The 20,365-nt window shown below is 40.0% G+C and overlaps 1 protein-coding gene across 4 annotated transcripts in view; it reads right to left on the reverse strand.

Annotated features, from left to right (window-relative positions):
* LOC127938756 (signal-induced proliferation-associated 1-like protein 1) overlaps positions 1–20,365 on the reverse strand; it is a 79,564-nt gene that overhangs the window by 2,813 nt on the left and 56,386 nt on the right. For 2 of the 4 annotated variants that reach the window (XM_052535597.1, XM_052535598.1), the window contains exons 6-20: positions 20,152–20,255; positions 19,744–19,901; positions 11,611–12,190; positions 10,738–11,012; positions 9,321–9,611; positions 9,046–9,198; positions 8,758–8,882; positions 5,360–5,457; positions 3,716–4,155; positions 3,309–3,530; positions 2,702–2,861; positions 2,070–2,292; positions 1,451–1,624; positions 278–389; positions 105–183 (exon numbers count right to left, since the gene is read on the reverse strand). In XM_052535597.1, coding sequence (XP_052391557.1) covers positions 105–183; positions 278–389; positions 1,451–1,624; positions 2,070–2,292; positions 2,702–2,861; positions 3,309–3,530; positions 3,716–4,155; positions 5,360–5,457; positions 8,758–8,882; positions 9,046–9,198; positions 9,321–9,611; positions 10,738–11,012; positions 11,611–12,190; positions 19,744–19,901; positions 20,152–20,255 — 3,194 coding nt within the window. The remainder of the gene's footprint in view (positions 1–104; positions 184–277; positions 390–1,450; positions 1,625–2,069; positions 2,293–2,701; positions 2,862–3,308; positions 3,531–3,715; positions 4,156–5,359; positions 5,458–8,757; positions 8,883–9,045; positions 9,199–9,320; positions 9,612–10,737; positions 11,013–11,610; positions 12,191–19,743; positions 19,902–20,151; positions 20,256–20,365) is intronic. The other 2 variants (XM_052535599.1, XM_052535600.1) reach the window with 1 other exon arrangement.

A 20,365-nucleotide genomic window follows, 5' to 3' on the forward strand; every position in this document is an offset into this window, starting at 1 on the left:
AGGGTGAGAGAAGGATAAGGTTGAGGGCGAATACACTCGCCCAGAGTTACTAGGGTTGTAGAAGTCAAAGAGGTTGTTCTGAATATTGTACAAGTTCTCCTCACTTTCTTTAAGTCCTCCTGCAACATCTTCACCAGAGCTTCCAGCTGAGAAACCTTGCCACTGTAGCTTGAAGGCCCCTCACTGACAGAAGAACCAAAGTTAGGACAAAACGGATGACGTGCAAAGAAACCACATTCACAAAAATTAAAAAGAACACATTTGATGGTGGATGTACCTGGGGGAGAGTCGGGTGTGTGGCACTGGCTGCAGCTCTACATGCTGAGGACTGAGTGAAGTCTCTCCTCTCTGACTGACGTCTTGAGAACTAAACATAAACGCTCGCTGCACTGAGAGGGGAATGAAGAAGAAGAGTGTGATGGAGTTGAGAGAGAGATGATGACGTGATGACAAGCAGAGCATTAATTTAACCGTGAAGAGAGTATTAGGCATATGATAAAGCAGCACCTCGAGCTTAACACAGACGATGATTTCACATCTGTCCATCCGTCAAAGTCCTCAGGGGACATTCCCATTTATATAACAGCAGTTCACTCATTCTAAATCCTTACATTTCAGCAAATCATGACATGACAAAATGGATCAATCCTTAACCTAAGCCTAAATAACTCTAAAGTTAAGACATATCAAGTTATTGACACCCAGTAATAGGTGTTTCTTTAACTACCGTATTTGTCAGACTATAAGTCGCACCTGAGTATAAGTCGCATCAGTCCAAAAATACGTCATGACGAGGAAAAAAAAACATTTATAAGTCGCATTTATTAAGAACCAAGAACCAAGAGAAAACATTACCGTCTCCAGCTGCGAGACGGCGCTCTATGCTGCTCAGTGTAGACTACAGGAGCACTGAGCAGCATCTCTGGCAGTATAGAGCGCCCTCTTGCGGCTGGAGACGGTAATGTTTTCTCTTGGTTCATTTCTCTCGGTTCATGTCAAATTAAATTTGATAAATAAGTTGCACCTGACTATAAGTCGCAGGACCAGCCAAACTATGAAAAAAAGTGTGACTTATAGTCTGGAAAATACAGTACCCACTTTTGGCCCTGCGATCTGTTATTAAATTGCCATAACACACTTTTCACACTCTCATTAGGGCAGTCGCGGCCTAATGGTTAGAGAGTCAGAACTGTAACCCAGAGGTTGTGGGTTTGAGTGTCAATACCGGCAGGATATAGTGGTGGTAATGACAGTCATGGCAAGTTTTTCATCTTTGGAATAAAATGGTCTACACTTTATCTTGCTAAAGCTAATTTTATGAATCGTTAGTTACATAGTGTAGCTTAAACAATCAATATGAAAGTGCCCTTACACTAGGTGAAAAAAAAGATGGACAGGTGGATTGTGCAAAGCTGAGGAGGTGAGAGAAAGAGAAGAGAAACGTGCTCACTGCGCTGTGGTCTTCTCTCACCCTCGAAAGCATTGGCAACATCTACGAGGTGGGTCCAGTCCAGGCCGCTGTCTGTGTCCGTGTCCGGGAGGGGCATGAGACCCAGTTCAGGAGGAGGGGGCCTCTGTCGCTCGTGCAGGTCTGCTAGAGAGGTGTCAGACGCTGAGAGGTCACCTAACACATAGCCAATGAGAAACCATGAGGTGCTGTGTTGCGTGTGCATGTGTGTGATTTGTGTGCTTTTGCCCAGTTAGAGCTTGTGGAGTGTGGATCTTACACAACATGAAGGGCAAATCTAGAGGAGAACTATCAACTTTAACAGAACTACATTGCAATGCACTTTCATAACTCACAGTACTCAGTGAAAAAGTACAAATCTTTCCAGACAATAAAACATTTAGCTGAATTTTAGCTTTGAAGTTTGTTTGTTTGTCTCATTTTTTTCCACAAGAATTAGTTTGAGATCAAATAATAGTTGATAGATCCCCTGCAGTCATGTCTCGGACCCCCTGTTGATGACTACAGGCTTGTTCTATGATATTTAGCAATTTCAGGACACCATTATAGAATGTGCCAGCCTGTAACAGCACTCTGACCCAATTGTGATGGGTATTCTCACCATGCATCTTGATGCCCATTTTGTAGGAAGGTCTGCGCAGTGGGGCGCCACGGGTGGTCGGGGAACGTGGAAGGGTAGAGCAGCTGAAGAGCACCTCGTTGGCCAGAGCCTGCTCCAGGATTGAATCTCCTAGAGACGGCAGCCGTTGACCGCGGTATATACTCTCATCTGACAGGGTCCGGTGCAGAGAACGCCTGCCTGAGCTCACTGGACCTGAGGAGGACTGCAGGGAAGAGAAGGGGAGGGAAGGGATATATGGTTGATGATCTGTTTCCATTCACACCAAGATCAATAACCATAAAGATAACTATAATGATAACTATACAAACGTGAACATACCAACACACAGTAATGTTCTCTTTATTCTGAGTGTGTGCTGTAGTTTTGTCATCTGTTGCTAAACAAATGTTTATTGTTCTGGCTAAGAAAAAAAAAAGTTCCTCTGTGCAGTTATCATTATAGTTGTGCAGTGAACTCTGCTAATCTTTTAAAATGAGAACTATTATATTGCAATTTTGATTAATCATTCATCCCTAATACCAGATGTAAACAGGGCCATTGTTGCAATTGGCCAACCATATTCAAAAATGCAGCACACTGGCTTAGCATTATAGTTCTCTCAGTTGACAGACCTTGTCCTTGTGCTGCTTGGACGGGGGACTTTCTAGCGACACAAGTTTCTTCAGATCTTCTTCCACTGTGGACTTGCACATGGCTTGAGGAGAGTGCAGATCCCTAAGAGAGGGCCTGGACTGAGACGACCCGGGGTCTGTCCCCTCACCCTGTGGTCTTCTGAAGAAAAAAGTATAATAATTAAAACATAAGATACTTGATTGTTATTTTTATGGCAACAATTTCCATATTTACAGGACCACTATGGACAGAATTCATTTCACTGTTATTACTCTTCTTCTCCAGAAGGTGTCAGTCATGTATTGGTAACAAACAATAAATACAAGAGCCACCGAGGAAAAGCTTCATATTTTATATTTTTGGACAGAAAGATCACGCATTTATTGCCACTAAAGAGGAAGGTCAGAGAGTAAAAACTACTAGATCAAACCTAACTGTATATAAAACCACTTGTGACAAATTTATTAAACAGGACTGTAACTAGTCTATGATTTATGAAATTGTGCCTTTGTTTATCTTTTCAAACATTACTCCTTTACACCTTAATAATCCAGTCACACATCTTTCAGCCATCCATCACACCCACAGCCAAGCTCCTTTATTTACTTGCGTGTGTCCCCAAAGTCCACAGAGTTGATGGTGCTGCCTGGTTTCCTCCAGCCAATCAGGTATTTGCTGGTGGCCCCCTGGCGCGGATAGAAACTCTTAGGACCAGGTGACACTGAGCTCTGGGAGGAGGAGGAGGAGGGAGAGGTGGCTGAGGAAGACTCTTCACGTGGGGAGCTGTGGCTGGAGCTCAGGACGGCAGGGCTGACAGAGTGGCGTGTGCTGAGGAAGAGCCAGATGAGGGGAAAACATGTCTATACTACCTCAGAAAATAAGTATACATACTTTATAGTAAGTATATGTATATAACGTACACATGTATAAAATATTCCTAGTACAAACATTTGATACAGGATATCAGAGAACTGAATTTTGCTGCTAAAAAAATACCATAGTAAAATGCATACCTAGAATAAGAGGCCATGTCACCCAGACTGTAGGAACTGCCATCCCGGACCAGTAGATGGGTCGGTGGGCTTCGGGTAGTAGGGGGCCCTTCTGGAGGGGACACTGGGGACTCAGCAACAGGAGGGGACCTCTCAAGCACCCTGCGGCCCCCTTCTGTGGGGCTGTGCCAGGGTGAGGGAGCTCTTTCTCTAGCACCAGTAGCTCCCACAGCCAGCAGAGAGCTGGAACTGCCATGGGTGGGGCCGTATGATGTGGCATCGATGCCGCTGTCGGCTGAAGCACCCTGCAGATACCCACCACCCAGTCCATTCGGCTCAGAGTCCGGCTGGTCTCCCATCCCTCCACTGCCCAGATCATACCACTTGTCATCGCTGTGACCCCCACTAGATGCGGTGCTGGAGAGCGTATTACTGCTAGATTGGGAGTATGGACCCTCAGACTGTAAGAAAAAGGAAATGGACACTGAAAAGGTCATATATTCAGAAAGAGCTGCACCAAAGCAAACCAGATTTCCCACCACAATGAGCAATTTCTTAGAAAAAATAAAGAATAAACAAAAATGCTTAACTGCTCATTAATATTTGCAACACATTTTGTTTATCAACTGTGATTTAGCAGACCAAAGTTTTTAATCAACACAAAAAATAAAAGAGGAAATGATATCATAGAGAGGATCCCTGGAGACCTTTATGAATACGTGCTATTAAACACATGCTTATTGTTCAGCAGCCTGGATAAAAACATCTAGACATGGCAAGGTTAGCTCAGGTTATTCATATAAAAAAACACGTTCTACACTGAAAAAAAAAAGTATTTTAAAACTCATGTATTTTAGAAAAAATGTTTTGTTAGAAAAATGTTCTACTTAATGCATACACCACACTACATTGTCAGAGTGATTCTATTGATTCCAGTGATTTTCTTGAAAATGATTTAAAATTTCTCAAAATCATAAAAAAATCAACATGAATACAAGGAGTACATTTTCTCATACATTTCTGTTCAAAAGTTTGAGGCCAATAAGATTTGGAAATGTTTTTCAAGATGCATTTATTTGATCAAAACGCAGTAATATTGTGAAATATTATCACAATTCAAAATTGTATATTATTGTAAAAAAATTTCATATATTTTAAAATGAAATTTATTTCTATGATGGCAAAGCTGAATTTTTCAGCAGTCATTACTCCAGTCTTCAGTGTCACATGATCCTTCAGAAATCATTCAAATTTGATGATTTGATGTATATATATATATATATATATATATATATATATATATATATATATATATATATATATATATATATATAAAAAACATTTTTTATATTAACTTCTTAATCTTTTTAAATTGTGCTGCTTAATCTTGTTGTGGAAACTGATGCTGTCACTTTTTAATATTACTGACCCCAAAATTTTGAACTTTCTGTATATGTTATTGACCCAGTTGCTACTTCAGTGGATTTCAGTCTTAAAGGATTACTTTCAAGTAACCTTCTAACCAACATATCTGCTTGGTGTTAATGAACTAATGTTTAACTAATAATACTTAATGTGTGTGGTATTGAATAATCACACTCTGCACTTAAAGCTCCTTTAGTGAAGTGGTTTAAGCGTAGTTATATGCAGCATTCAAGAACCCACCTGGCTGCCCTTCTTGGGTGAAAGGTGAATGACCTGTTCCTGTCTCTGGATGCGTGGGGCACCAGAGTAGGACGAGCTAGACTTAGTGACTGGAGCATCTACAGAACATAAGAGATAAGAACGCATTAGAAAACTGGACATTAGACGGTACTTAACAGAAAAAATGAAGGCACAACAGCAGGGAGGAAACACACAAACACACACTTGAGACTCATTTAGATAAGCAATGTCATAAACAAAGCCCAAAGTACACATGCATATGTGCAAGCACACACAATGCATACATGCACACATGATAAAACATAATTCCTTCAAATAAAAATAAAAAAGTTAGATTTCCAAGCAATCTAATTTGACCAATATAGCTAACACAGTCTGTTCTGAATTCATTACAGGATATTGAGTGTAAATGAAACTATTGTGTAATTGTTGGCTGTTACATAATGGCCAGTGTAACAAAAATAGATGGTGCAAGCAATTACATGAGGGGGAGGGGGATGGATGGATGGATATCAGACACTTTGCGCATCAGAGTTCACAAGCTTTAAGACATAATCGAGTGGACATACATTTGTGAAAAGTTTAGGGGAAAAGGTCATTTCTTCGTACATGCATGAGCCACTGCACATAGTCGGGGGGGGGGGGGGGGGCAATTCCTTTAGAGCTTTATGAAAAGGCTTTCCTTCCCCTCTTGACACCCCACTTCCTGTCTCTACCTCCCTTCAGCGATTCAAAGCAGAGTTTTGCTTGTTTTTCAGAATCAGAACTCAAACTCAATTTGAACAAACCACAATCTTTTAAGATAAAATCAAAAACTGTTTAATCAAGTCAAATTCATTCCAGAAAAAACTGTTTTGTGCTAACATGCTTTAGAAAAATGGAGCATCGCTTCAAGAAAAGTATCTAGAAGTTACTGGGAAAAGCATTAGCTCAGATGTCAATGAGCAACATAAAATGTCAGAAATCTGGAAAAGTGTAGCTCTTGTATGCCTCATATGATTTTATGTCACATGCCTTCCAGTCTCCCATAGGAAAACAGATACAGATACAACTACAGCAGAAAAGATAAAAAAAAAAAACCTCTTCTCTTCCTTTTCACCTTCTTATATCTGTCTTCCTCTAATAACTAGTTCTGTATTGTTTATTCATAAGCAGTTCTCTTTTATACATCCTAAGATTCAGACTAATTATTTTACTAATACATAGGATTGGTTTTCATGTAGAATGGCTATTTTAGCTCAATTTTGTATTTTTATTAATTTTCTGTTTGTTTTAGTGGTGCATAATGTCCTAAATCAAACCGTTTTATACTTAATATCTATAGAAAATAGAAAATATTTATTTTTAATTTTCAGTGTAGTTAGGAAGAATTTAAAGTCCTTGAAATTCAAAGCCACCCTAAAAGACCGACATAGGTCAGAATTTGGCGACTGACCTCTCATGCTCCGAAAAGTCGACTGCAATCATGAGAGCGGCGTATAATTCTAGGCTGTGGTAACATTTACAGCACGGGTCATATAGTTTACCGGGCCGAACGGCTCAGATGTGTTTTGCGTGGGATGGACCCTGCTATTACCGTCCGGGTCTCTGAGAGGTCACATAGCGGAGCTAAGAAGGTTCAAAATGTGGAGGTGGGCCGCTGGACCACAACAATCAGAGAAGCTGAAAACTGTAAGCTTGTTTCAGAGAAATATACAAAAGAGGGGACATTAACAGAGACGGAAAGTGAGAGACAGACAGTGGAGGCAGCAAGTCCTGCAGAGTTATGAAAAAAAAATGGGAATAATCCTGTCAAACACAGGAGATGTGGAGAAGCCGAGGAATGGAGAGAGGAAGAGAAACAAGAAAAATACGCAGAAAGGAGGTGGCAGTGTGAGTCACAGCACACGTGGACCTGGAAGAGTGAGAGGGGGGTGCTAGAGGCACAAAAAGAGTGCTTACACAACCATACCAGCAGGGAAGAGGAGGTATTTCTGTCTTTGCTTGAACCCATACAAAGCCTGCTGTTCAGAGACACCGTTTATGTTTGTTTCCTTTCACTGGACACAGCTTACTTTCAAAGGCAACGCTTGATCTATTAAACGCTCTAAGGTTGACCACGGTTATATAAGAGAGAGGTATTCTGGGGGAGGGAAGGATCAGATGATCTGCTGTGAGTTAGAAGGGCGAGAACACCGAATGGAGCCGACCTGCTGTCAAAAACAAGTGTGGCCCCCCAAAAAATTAACCTGTCAAGGCCAGGTGGATAATGAATGAAACCGCATAGCCTACAGCAAGGCAACTAAAACCCTCAGAAGAAGGGTTTCAATGCACTGGTGTTTTAAAGAGCTTGCCCGAGTTCTTAAAACAATGCATCCCTTTTAGGGTTATCTAATGAAATCACTTGAGAAGAAAGACAAGGTTTTTAAATATCTTCAAGTGAATTTGAATGGCGCTTGCCTGTGTGGCCATCACTATGCTTAGGTGTCGTGGGTGGTTGCCTGGACATTGCTATGCGGTTGCTAAGGTGTTCTAAATGGTTACTTACAGGCTCAAGTCAAAAGAGTCTCTTTGATGTTCAGATCCTTCCTTCAGTGCAAGTCTATTTATTTATTTTATGCCCTCTTTATCATAGACCAGGTAAAAATTGCACGTCTGGTGAAAATAGCACACCTTTCCTCAACAAGCCACATGATTTGAGGAACTATGTCTGTAGCACCAGCGTTGTTATTGTTAACTGAAACTAAAACTACTAAAAAAGTAATTAATTAATGTTCAGTAATTAAAATTAAGCTGAAATAAAGAAAGAGAAAGAGAGCGAGAGAGAGAGAGATTAAAAAGCTTAAACAAAAAAAGGAAATAAATAAATAGCAACTGAACTGACTGTTGTTTATTTTTTAATTAACATTTATTAACATAATTAGCTAAGAAACTATCATTTCATATGCAGGTAAAATGGACATTGTAACCGAAATATGGTCACAACTGAAAAATGAACAACAGTGATATTTTCAAATAAAGCTTGATAAAAGCATCTGATTTAAGAAATGCTTGAAGGCTGCTTACGGGAGGTGGTGTTACTGTTAAATTAAGTACAAGTTCAATTTTGTGTCCCGAGGGTTTATGAATGTTGTCATCCTTTGATGCATGAAGTCTAGAAGTCCATAATAACACTTCATTCAAATATGGAGCACTAAAGGCCTCAGAACCCAGTAATAGCTGTACTATTTTTGTTTTTGAATATTCACTGCCATTCTTTTCTCTCCTTTCAACCTTTCATTCAGTTAACAGTTTTGTTTAGCTCATTAATATTTTTCCAGCAGTGCTTCTCTATTGATCTTTCCCCCTCTCACTTCCAGACACCTTACATTTATCCCCCTTGCTTTTAATAATTCATCACTGATGGAGTGTGGTCTGACCTGATGGTGGTCTGTCAGAGCTGTCCTCTACTCTGGGCCAGCTGGGGGTCGACTTGCCGCTGCTTCCATCCTCTGCCATTACTGGCCGCTCCGTTGGGAGAGGAGAGTGCCTGTTGAGTGCAAATCTATAACGGAAACATAAACATGCATATGTTGTAAAATCGCATGCATCATTTTGCGGATGCCACAGCCATCTTGTCATAAAAAACACTGTGAGAAAGCTTGAACAGATAAAGCGGTGAGACGACTGGGTGATTAAGGGATGGACAGTTTTTAGTAGAGCCTCACCCCTCTGGCATGGACTTCTGCCTCCAGTGAGCGGAGCTCCCTGAGCCCGTGTCACTGGAGCAGGAGAGGTTACTGGGGGAACTGCGGTTGTGTGGCGAGCGGCCCAACATGAGAGACGAGGTCAGGGCATAGTTCTCAGAACCTGGAGACATCCTGAGAGAGGTAGAGAAAGAGCGATACACACAAATACAGATAAACGAGAGACAAAAAAAAAATATGACGGGAAGAGCAACTTAACAAAAGCTCCACTACATCAAGGCAGTCATCGTACACACCTTTTAGAGTCCAGAGGTCGGCCGTCACTGGACACGCTACGGGGGATGGCAGCAGCTCTTTCGGGCCGTTCGGCAGAGAGGGTCTTGCCCATGCTGGCCCCCAGGCTGACGGCACGGTTCGGGGTTCCACTGTGACTCTGAGGTGAGGCGGTGAGGGACTGCTGTGGGCTGGACGAGGTGCGCTGCCATTTGTTGTTATTGCTCCGGAAAGGAAACTTGTACTCAAATGAGCCGCTCTCATTGCTGCCTTTATATTCTACGACTGGCATGCGGTGCAGTTCTGAACAGCCCCTGCAAGACGATGAATTAGGCAGTTAGTGGCAATGAAGTGCATTTGATTTATCTTAAAGGTGAAATTAGCTATTTACACTTCTGTTCAAAAGTTTGCAGATCATACCCATACTGTTCAAAAGATGTACAGTATGGGTACTTACATCTACTTACAATGTACTTACCTATTTAAATAATGTAAAATAAGGTAATTACATGGGTTTATGTTAGGTTTAGGGGTAGGTTCAGGGTTAATGTCTACTTGTTTTTACCCAGTTAATAACTGTAATCACTATAATAAGTGCATATAATGCACGTGTATCAGGAATGTAAAATAAAGTTGTTTTTATGTTTTAAAGGTAGTCTCTTATGCTCACCAAGGCGGCATGTATTTGGTCAGAAATACACTCAAAACAATAATACTGTGATAAATTAGCACAATTTTATTATTATTTAAACTGTTTTCTATTTTAATATATTTTAAAATGTAATTTATTCCTGTGATGCAAAAGTAGAATTGTCACACGATCCTTCAGAAATCATTCTAATATTCTGAATTGGGGCTAAAGAAAAATATTGTATTACTGTCAATGTTAAAAACATCTACTTAATTTTTTTGTGCAAACTGTGATTTTTTTTTCCCTTGATGGATGAAATTAAAGTTCACAAAAGAATAGAAATAATCATGATCAATTTGATGCATATCCATGCTGAATAAAAGTTTTATTACATAAAATGTATTCCACCCTGGTCCTAACCTAACCAACCAACCAACCTTCCTGTAAGGACTATAAAACTGAAAAGTCTTTAAACGTTTTATTTTTTTACATTAATGACAAAACTGTAAAAACGAACACAGTGAATGCACATAAAAATCTGGTGATGATTTGTAGTTTAGACCCTGATCATTATAACCTTCAAGTTGGCACAGTGCCTGCAGGCAAGCCTAGACTGGGAAGGCAAATCTCTTCTATTTTGGATTGCACGTGTGGGCACAAAGGTGCAATGTTTTGATTTGTTGTCTTATTGCAAAACTTGGAATGAGTGGTTTACTTTTCTACCTGACAAAAATAATTACTGCCTACTTATTTACCAGGATTCACTCAAGGAATAATGAATCAAGAAATGAATTGATACTCAGACCCACCTGCGAGGAGTGGCATCCTCATGGGGCGGTATGATGACAACTTTCACAGTTACTGAGGTGCGGAGCAGGTCTATCATTTGCTCGTGTGAAAGTGTTGCCACAGCCACCTTGCAAATTTCGACCAATCGGCTGCCTTGCCTCAGCCCCGCTTGCCAGGCATAGCCATACGGCTCCACCTCTGCCACGATGCCTTCGTAGTTAACGTGAAAACCAAGCTGGCCCAGGCCATTCCTCCTCAAGGTCATATCAGATGTCTCACAGCCTTTAGTGAGGTGCTGAGAAAAAGGAGTGGAAAAAATAAATAAATTCTGGTTTCAAAAGCAATTTTATTCAATTTAGAAAGCGATTCCCTCTATTAAGGATGCAAGACCTTGTCAAAAATCTATCATAAGCTATTATACACTACTGCAAATCAGGATCAAGGCTTTTTTTTACCCCCCCCCCCATGTATAAATAAAGCTCTCCTAACATGCTTCATGACTGTGATGGAGATCATGAGCTTTCAGTTCGCAGAGTACTAGTTACCATGGCAACAGCTCCTGCACTTCAAGAGTGACATAATGGGCAGGGGGCCAAATCAGAAGTACATTCAAGCCACTGCACAGTTATGCAAAGGCTCTCTTAAACACCATTAATTCACACAATAAATCATCCACAGCACAGCTATAAAAAAAAACTACTTTAAGCTTGTGTGAAAGCTTGATAGTTATAAATGCACATGGGTATAAAAAACAAAAAAACAAACAAACAAGATCTCAAGTCCATGTTCTGTACATGTAACAAAAAACTTTCAGGGGAAAAAATCCTTCAAATGTAAAAACTAGAAATAAAATAAAAACCTGTCATGATACTTTTGTGCAACTCCAAACTTACCTCTAAACGTTTGATAACCTCGCGGAAGTCTTCTGTGTTGTTATTGATGGAGCGCAGGGAGATGCTCTCTCCATGTTCATAGTAGATCTTCATGGAAGCAGGGCTTCCCAGCGTCCAACCAATGACATCTCGGACGGCGCAGTTGAAGACAACAGCCTTGGCTTCTGGGTCCACCAGCACTAGAAAGTCATTTGAAATGGCCAGCAGGGCCTCTAGTTCTCCTCCGGCTCCATGGTCCTCAGCATAAACAGGCCAGGTGATGGCTCCTGGGCTACGCAGCTCTCCCCCAAAATATGGCCGAGTCTTTTCCTTACGCTTATGGGCCAGAGAAATAAAAGGAAATTTGCCCGAAGGATCGATCGGTGTGCTTGTAACATGCCGTTCGGCCAGGTCCCTCAAGTACTCCTGGCGCGTCCGAGTGGCCATGGCGCGGAACTTGTCCGACTTGTGGGCTGCATTCTCAGCATTGATGACCTTGGCTAGCAGGAAATCTCGAAAGACAGTAGACTTCGGAAACGTAGCATCCTCAGGAATAGGCGGTCCAAAGGCAGGTACATCTCGTGAGCGAGCCACTGCCACGCTGTGATTGAGGGGGTGGAGATAATGGAGGGGAAACAAGAGAGGAGATTTCAAACAATGAGACAAATTGCTCATCACATGCTCAACATAATCGCTAAACCATCCTCAAACTTCCCTAAGGGCCTTCATGTTTATGCATGAACGAAATTCATTCCAAAGACAATGTGGCTGCTATGGAAATGATGAAATTAAGAGTCAAAGTGTGAAGTGTAGCAGTTGGGACATCAAATACTTTGCCAAATGGGAATAGGAGGAAATGATCAAAACAGCATGGATGGCTATTATGCTGTTGACTACTACAGAGTGCTAGTAAACTTAGATGGACCCCTCATATGCTACAGAAGAAAACATTTTAAATTCAATTCCATCTCAAACCTTTCTTCTCTACCACGCTTGCTTCATCTCTCCCCCGTTTTTTCTTTTCATTAAGCCTCTGGCATTGACATCTAAAGCTTCCTGCTCTGTCTGGTATGCTTGGAACTCATATGCAACTAGCCAGGCATAGCAGTAATGAGGTTGGACCGAAGAGAGCCACTACCTCAACCTAAAGTGATACTGGAGGAGGAAGACAAAGAACAGTGAGGCCCAGAAGTTGGTGTGTGTGTGTGAAGTGGGGGGGGGGGGGGGGGGGTGCAAACAAAGTACTGCTGTGTGTGCGTGGGATTCATCTGTAAAAACACTGAGGGGAACATGTACGTGTGTGGTAGAAAAATGAGCTTGCAAATTCATTACAACATAAACTTCTCTCCCGCAGTACCAGCAGCTAGCTGAAGAACGGACTGAGATGAATAACTTGTTGATATCTAATTCAGTAATATTGTTTCTCTTTCTCTTCACCTGCAGGGATAAATAACACAGACTTGGTGAAGACTGAGACTGGTAACCAGAAGTTTCCTGGCCTGATTCTCACAATAATCCAGCCATAAATTAGTCACCCTTGTGACCGATAAAAACTGTTAAACAGGCCCTTTATATACACCATGGTAATTAATGATGATCATAATCATATATCGTGGTACTGTATTTACCTGATAATACCAGGCATTTCAAAACAATATAATGGTATTACCACGAAACACCCTATAACAAACATCAGGTAGCACTTTATTTTACAGTCCTGTTCCTCATGTACATACTATGTACTTATTATAGTAATTACAATAACTATGTAATAACTAGGTACTAACCCCGAACCTACCCCAAAACCTAACCCTACCCCGTGTAGTAACCTTGTATTACCAGAACTTTCTTAGATAAATACACTGCAAGTACACTATAAGTACATGTTAGTACACGTACTGTAAAATAAAGTGCAACCAAACATCATGATATTTTGGTTTTGTAACAGCTTATTTTAAATCTCTCCCATCTAACAAACACTGAAATAACTTTTTAATGCTTGTTATTGGCAAGCGGTGAGGAAAGAGTTTTTAGCAAATGGAAGTGTTAAACTGCTGCAAGTGTTAATGGGATGTGTGTTTACCATAATTGACAGAGTCCTCTGTCACACTTGGTATCGTTTGAAGCACATTTTCACATCTCATCTGTGAACAAGATGGCATTACCATGGTTCGATTAAAAAAAAAACAAGGTATAGCCAAGTGTTAACCAACTTACCACAGTAGTAAAACCTACAAAATTCTTTCTGCAATTGCTCTATTATTTTAAATATCTGCATTATATTGTTTAAGCATAAAGCCGACCAAAAACCCACAGTTGTGCTTCACCAGTGATATACAAAAACAAAACTCTGTATGATAGTGTGGACAATAACAGTCATCAACATTTTTCAAAAGCCAGAATAGAGCAGTGCATATTCCATCCAAACATAATCCACTTCTAGGCATTGAGCGGTTATTCAGTGACTAACAGCAAGCGGGCTGACTTTATTGTTGTAGCCGACCCCCTTGGCTTAGGTGGAGAGGCAAAACTGGATTACTTATCTGAAGTATAAATACACAGCGTGTGGGTTGGTGGAGCATCCACTGCCCACAGCAAGGAATCAAAGAACCTCCACACAAGCAAATAATACCCTGACCCACTCAGAAATACACAGGTGTACAAGTATCGCATACACAGAGCAGAGTTCTCACATACTGTAAACGTGTTCAAAGGACAAACCCAATCTTGATACCCTGATTTCCTGTATAAAATTCAAGGTTTTGTTAAAATAAATAAGTTTACAGTAACATGTAATCATTTCTTTAAAGGGGTCATATGATGCGATTTAAATTTTTCCTTTCTCTTTGGAGTGTTACAAGCTCTTGGTGCATATGAAGATCTGTAAAGTTTCACTTAAGTCTCAAATCCAAAGAAATGTACTTTATAAAAATTCAGACCCTTCCACGCCACGCTAAAAGGGCTCATTTAAACGCTCCCCACATCTCTACGTCACTATGTGGGAAGATTTACATAATGCCGCCCAGATGTTCACGCAAAGAAATAAGGCATATCTTTTATTCACTCTGTAGTATTGTTGTTGCCCGCACCATTTCGTAGAGATGCTGTGTGTTTCACTGTGAGCCTCCGTTCACTCTAGGTCATGGCTCGCTCAAGGCCGCGTTGTGTGACGCTGTTTTATTGAGAAAGCGAAACTACTTTGTTTGGCCTTCCAAATGAGGACACGACTAGAAATCATGTTTATATCATGTTTATAATGGGGTTTAATGTTTGAGTCTAGTCTCTCCGGCGGACTGTGGACACAATATGGTAAGGGGAATAACATGTCTGTCACACGCTTGAGGTATTTAGCCAATCACAATGCACTGGATAGCTGGCCAATCACAGCACACCTCGCTTTCAAACTGATGAGCTTTGTAAAAATTGATGTGTTTCAGAAAGGCAGGGCATAGAGGAGAAACAATAATTATTTTAACCTTAAAACGCATTAACACATTTCATTACACCAAATACATAAAATAATGTTCTTTTTAGCAGCAACATATGACCACTAAGTAAAATACTGTTTGTAATTTAATATATTTAAAAATGTAATTTAAAGCAGAATTTTTAGCAGCCATCACTCCTTCAGAAATTATTTTAATATGCCGATTTGGAGTAATGAAACATTTCTTATTAAATGATTCACTTAAACTTAAAAGTCATTTGTAACATCGTAAAATGTCTTTTACGGTCATTAAATATTTAAACATCACATCTGATCAATTGAATGCATCCTTGCTGAATAAAAAGTATTATTTCTTTAAAAAAAAAAGCTAACTTTTGAATGGTATTGTACTCTTGACAGAAATTTGTTTGATTTTGTTTGAATTTGTTAGGGTCTTTTTGACCAATTTTTTCATGAATTGAACTACACTGCAAAGATGACGCAATGGGAAGTAATAATAAATCAAATCTTTGTGCTGATTTTGTCTCATTTAAGAGTTTATAATCCTTATTATTATCAGTCCAATAAGGAACCTTTAACAAATGTCCATAGAATTATAAGACGTCACTCATAAAACTTTATAAATCTCTATAAAAGTTTATGAAATATTTCAACTACTTCAAAAATGTTTTGAGCTACCAATGTCTGCATATTCCATCATATTTAATTCAGACTGCACCCTCACAAAACCATAATTGTTTTTTTCTGTGACACCGTAGACTCAGCGGCGTCGCAATAGAGATGCAGGAAAATAGTTATGCAAAAAAGCATTAACACCTTCCACTTGGTACCACTTTACGATCTACCTTGCCATTTCACTGGTGGCTGAGAGGTTGTCTGCCAAAATTATAGGTCTCCAGTGTACAGTGTTAACCACTTCAGTACAACCAACAGCAGCCAATAAAACAACAGGAGGGCATATAAATCATTAACGCTCTCCATAAACACCTTTAATCACAGTTTTTAACTGGCCTTTCACCTTAACACAATTAAACAGCCACGCTACACATTCAAAAGTGAAAAATCGAGACCCCCTGAACCCACCTGCTCCACTTCCTGACTTCCATTCCAATTCTTGTCTAAACGGTCAAAGCAGATTAATACGGCATAAGTGACCACAGGAAAATTAAAGCTCACGAAAAGAATTCACAGAGCGAATGAAGGGGCGACGAGAGGGAGGGAGTCTGTCAGGGAAGGAGGAGAAGGGTTGTCGGGTTTAAGCGGCAAGCCCCCATAAAGCCACTCGCATACCAGGACAGTTGGCAACGGTGTGCAGGGAGCCCTCTCGTTTGTTGTGTGCTCAGTCTAGCTTATTGTTTCAGAGAAGTTCGGCCAGGATGGGCCTTTGTAACTTCTGTACTTTCAGAGCTGAACAGTGATGAGGCTCCCTACTGGGTATAATTAAGACAACATACAATGAGACCCATGAGCAATTAAAACCTCTGTTCGTTTCATGAGGCAAAACAAAGCAAGCAAGGGAGAGAAAAAGTGAGCAAGTATGTGAGTGAAAGATTAAAGGTGCCATAGAATGAAAAAATAACTTTTATAAGGTGTTTTTACAGTTGTGCGGCTGCAGTGTGTGAAAACAACCAGCCTATAATGGTAAAATCCACCCACTCATTGTTTTATATTGCCAATAATTAATAAACAGCCTCTCCACACTAACAGTACTCTTTCTTCGCTCTCTGCCCTATTAGCATATACACAGCCCTGAGTGAGAAGCTGCGGTCCACCATTACTGTTCTCTTGCTGTAGCTGCTGGAGGTACAATGAATGTCAGTGCCAAAGAGCCATTAAAAGTGTTGTGTGTTGGGATGAACCAACGAACATAGGAGTCTCCATAGACAGCTGGGGACACGGTGGTTAATAGGAAATGTCCCGGAAGCCTAACATTTTACACCGGACTGCCTCACAAACGAGGGTCAGTTCAATGCTGGAGTTGTGCGAAGATTGCTTCTGAAAGAGGGATCGATACCAATGCTTCGTGCACAAACATCCAGACTACAGACCAGCATCACGCGTCATATTTTGTTTTCCAAAAGAGCTTCTTGACTCTTTGTAAGGCTAATGTTACTAAAGCTACCATTGTCTCTGCCCGTTTACACCAATGCTGCTTTCACATCCTACCAGAATGATCTTGAATAGGAATTTGGTAGTTAAAAAGGTCAGTAACAAGGTCACCACCAGTTAAACCGTAACACCGGTATGCCCGTGAGCATGAGCTCTTTAAGCTCCACCTGGGTTGCCAGGTTTTAAGAACAAACCCACCCAATTTCTACTCAAAACTATCCCAATTTTATTTTGAGGGGGATCCCTAATAAAAAACACATTATGGTGGGGTAAAATACAAGTTTTTGGTGGGATTTCCCTGGTAAAATTCACATTTTAGAGCAGTGGTTTTCAACCTGTGGTATTGCAGGTGGGCCGCCAATTATTTTCTGTTCATTTCCAGTCCATTCTAGGGCTGTGCGATTAAAAGAAAACGTCCTAAAATCACGATTTGAGCGTGCGCAATTTCTAAATCGCTTTATAATACAATTTTCCGCGGCCCTGACCTCCCGTATCCGATCCCATCAGCCTAGCGCGAGAACAGAGACTGGGCATATGCCTAACTCCAGGTTCACACACTGTCTGTGATGCGCCTTTTTTCTGAGCCAATGTTGACGGATCAGAGCGTTCTCACTGCGGTAAAAGAGCAAAGGAAATCTGCTGCGAACAGAGAGATTCGCACTCGTGCATTATTTTAATGTGCTTTCGCGTTATATTTATGCGCTCTCACTGCTGACCGCATACACATACTGTATACACACTGCAAACACCTGAGGCACCGCTACAATTAATGAGCTCTATGAACAATGCATGGCAAAAAATAAAAAAAAGTCCCTGTATACAGGATTTAGTTTTTTTTTTTGCCACAAGTCTATACATTTTTTTACATCTTCACTATAGTGATAATTTTAACTTATGTCTGTTCTAGAGATGTTACAACTTTTTGATAAAGCTCTGATTGGTTTTCTATTGGAAATATGTTTCAAATTAATCCTGAATGCATTTATGACTGTAAAAGCATATCGGTGTGTGTCACAATTGCAAAATTGATTAAAAAAAAATCGCGATATTTTTTTTTTTTTTTGTCCATATCGCACAGCCCTAGTTTATTCAATAAATATAGTTTAAAATCTAGCTTCTGAGTACTAAGTTATTAACCCAACAATAGCGGGGTCAGTTAATTTTTTTGAAGTGGGCCGCGCAAACATATGTGTTTGGTTGTGTGGGCCGCGAGTTGAAAAAGGTTGGGAACCACTGTTTTAGAGGCTAAATCTCACATTATTGAGGTCACTTAAATCCATGGGAAAACCATGGACTTGGCAACACTGAGCTCCGCACTCATCTGAAAAGGGAGCCAGGAGCAGCAGCTCATTTTCATTCAAAGGGGATAAACAAAAAAATACCTCATACCCTAAAAGTGGCAATTACAACAAGCTATAAAATTATTGAGATAAAAATTATAAAACTTTTAAAAACAATTTAAAATATTGTATCAATTCATCCTATGGCACATTTAAGGGAGTAAGGCACAATAAAGATATCAATAATCAACATGATATTTGTTGCCTGTTCGGTTCAAATAAGCACACATTTTCTTTTGTTTGACTCATAGTAGCACTTTCGAGGTTGGACTGCAAGCAATACAACGATCAACAAATCCTACTGATAAACAGCCCCCAGTAGGCGTGAAGGAAATTAAGCGGGCCTAGCTCATTTGAAGTGGTTAAGAGCAGCGATCTCCTGGGTAATGTGCTGTACGACAAGAATAATAAGCTGGCCAGAGGATATCAGGCAAGAACATAACCCACCACGGGCGGGAAGAAAACCCATTTGTCCAAAAATAAAACCAAAAACAACACCACTTTGTTGATTTGAAATCATATTTAACAGTTTTAGAGTTTTACTGTTTTTTGATCAAAAAAAAAAAAAAGTGTTATATGAACAACTTTTAGTTCAAGTCTACCAGCTTTGACAACTAAAAGGCAAACAAATTCAGCACAAAAATGCATTTACAATTTGCAGTCTTTCTATTCCAGAAAAACAGACCAAAAATATTGATTACTACACAGATTTGTGTCCAATTAAATGCTCTTGGGAATGACAATGTCCCAATACAATAACACCAACATCTACAAACCAATCGTATTCATGGTGTGATGCAATTATAGCCTAAAAACAATGACTTCAATGTCCCACCTGAGTTTCAAAAGAAAATCCATCAACCCAGGAATACAAACTCCACTCGTTAATATGTATCATGGGACTTTTTAAGCCTCGCAAACCTCATTTCATAATGTGGTCCATAGAGGGTTAAATACACACAGCAGGTCTTGAGTCAAGTAAAAGAGTCAGATGTTAATTCAGTAACTGCTCTGATCTAGTAAGTTAATGATTCTGTAGAATGATTTGTATGAGTCTCTTCAACTGACTCATTACAACACTAGTTTAAATTGGTTTGACTGTATCATAGTCTTGAGCACTACTACTACCACAGACTGAAAGTCATCATGTGTGGTGTTGATGCAAAAAGCACCTTTACCAACTACAATAATTTCAAAAATCCACATAGAATTTAAACAGTGTGAAGTTTTGCAGCTAAAAATGTCCAATTTACTCACCTATAGCAGGTGTCTTCGGAGCATGGGTTATGTGCTCGTACAACCACAAAGACATGCTGAAAGTGTGAGCGGATGTTCTTGGGGCTAAAGGGTTTTGCTCCAGGCTCTTGAAACACGATTGTGACGATGTCGTTTCCAATATGTCTTTTCCTTAACAGCTATAAATCACAAACAACATAAATCAGTATAAACTATTGGTCAAAATTCTGGAGTATGCAGTGTTGTTAAAAAGGTTTCTGAAAAAAGCTTAAATTTTAAAGTTTAAAAGAAAAAGTTCAGAAGAACTGCTTTTGAAATAAAAATATCACTTTAATGAGTTCTTGCTGCATATAAGTATTAATTAACTTCCGACCACAAACATTTAAATAGTGGTGTATGTAATAGTTTAACAATTTTTGGACAGCTTACCTGCTGTTTGTTATTGGGCGTGTAGGGCAGCATTGTAGACACATGGAACATGATCTCATAGTCTTTAAAATTTGTGTACAAAGAATGTGTTCCGGTAGAGTCCGCTGCAAGAAAAAGCTCACATTAACTTTTCATACACAGCTTTTATATGACCACCTGCTTTTCTTTTCTTAAACAATGAAGGATTTCTGTTTGGTCTGAAGGGGATATGCAT

The sequence above is a fragment of the Carassius gibelio genome, chromosome A20 (assembly GCF_023724105.1).
Source record: "Carassius gibelio isolate Cgi1373 ecotype wild population from Czech Republic chromosome A20, carGib1.2-hapl.c, whole genome shotgun sequence".
In the NCBI taxonomy this organism is placed as follows: Eukaryota; Metazoa; Chordata; class Actinopteri; order Cypriniformes; family Cyprinidae; genus Carassius; species Carassius gibelio.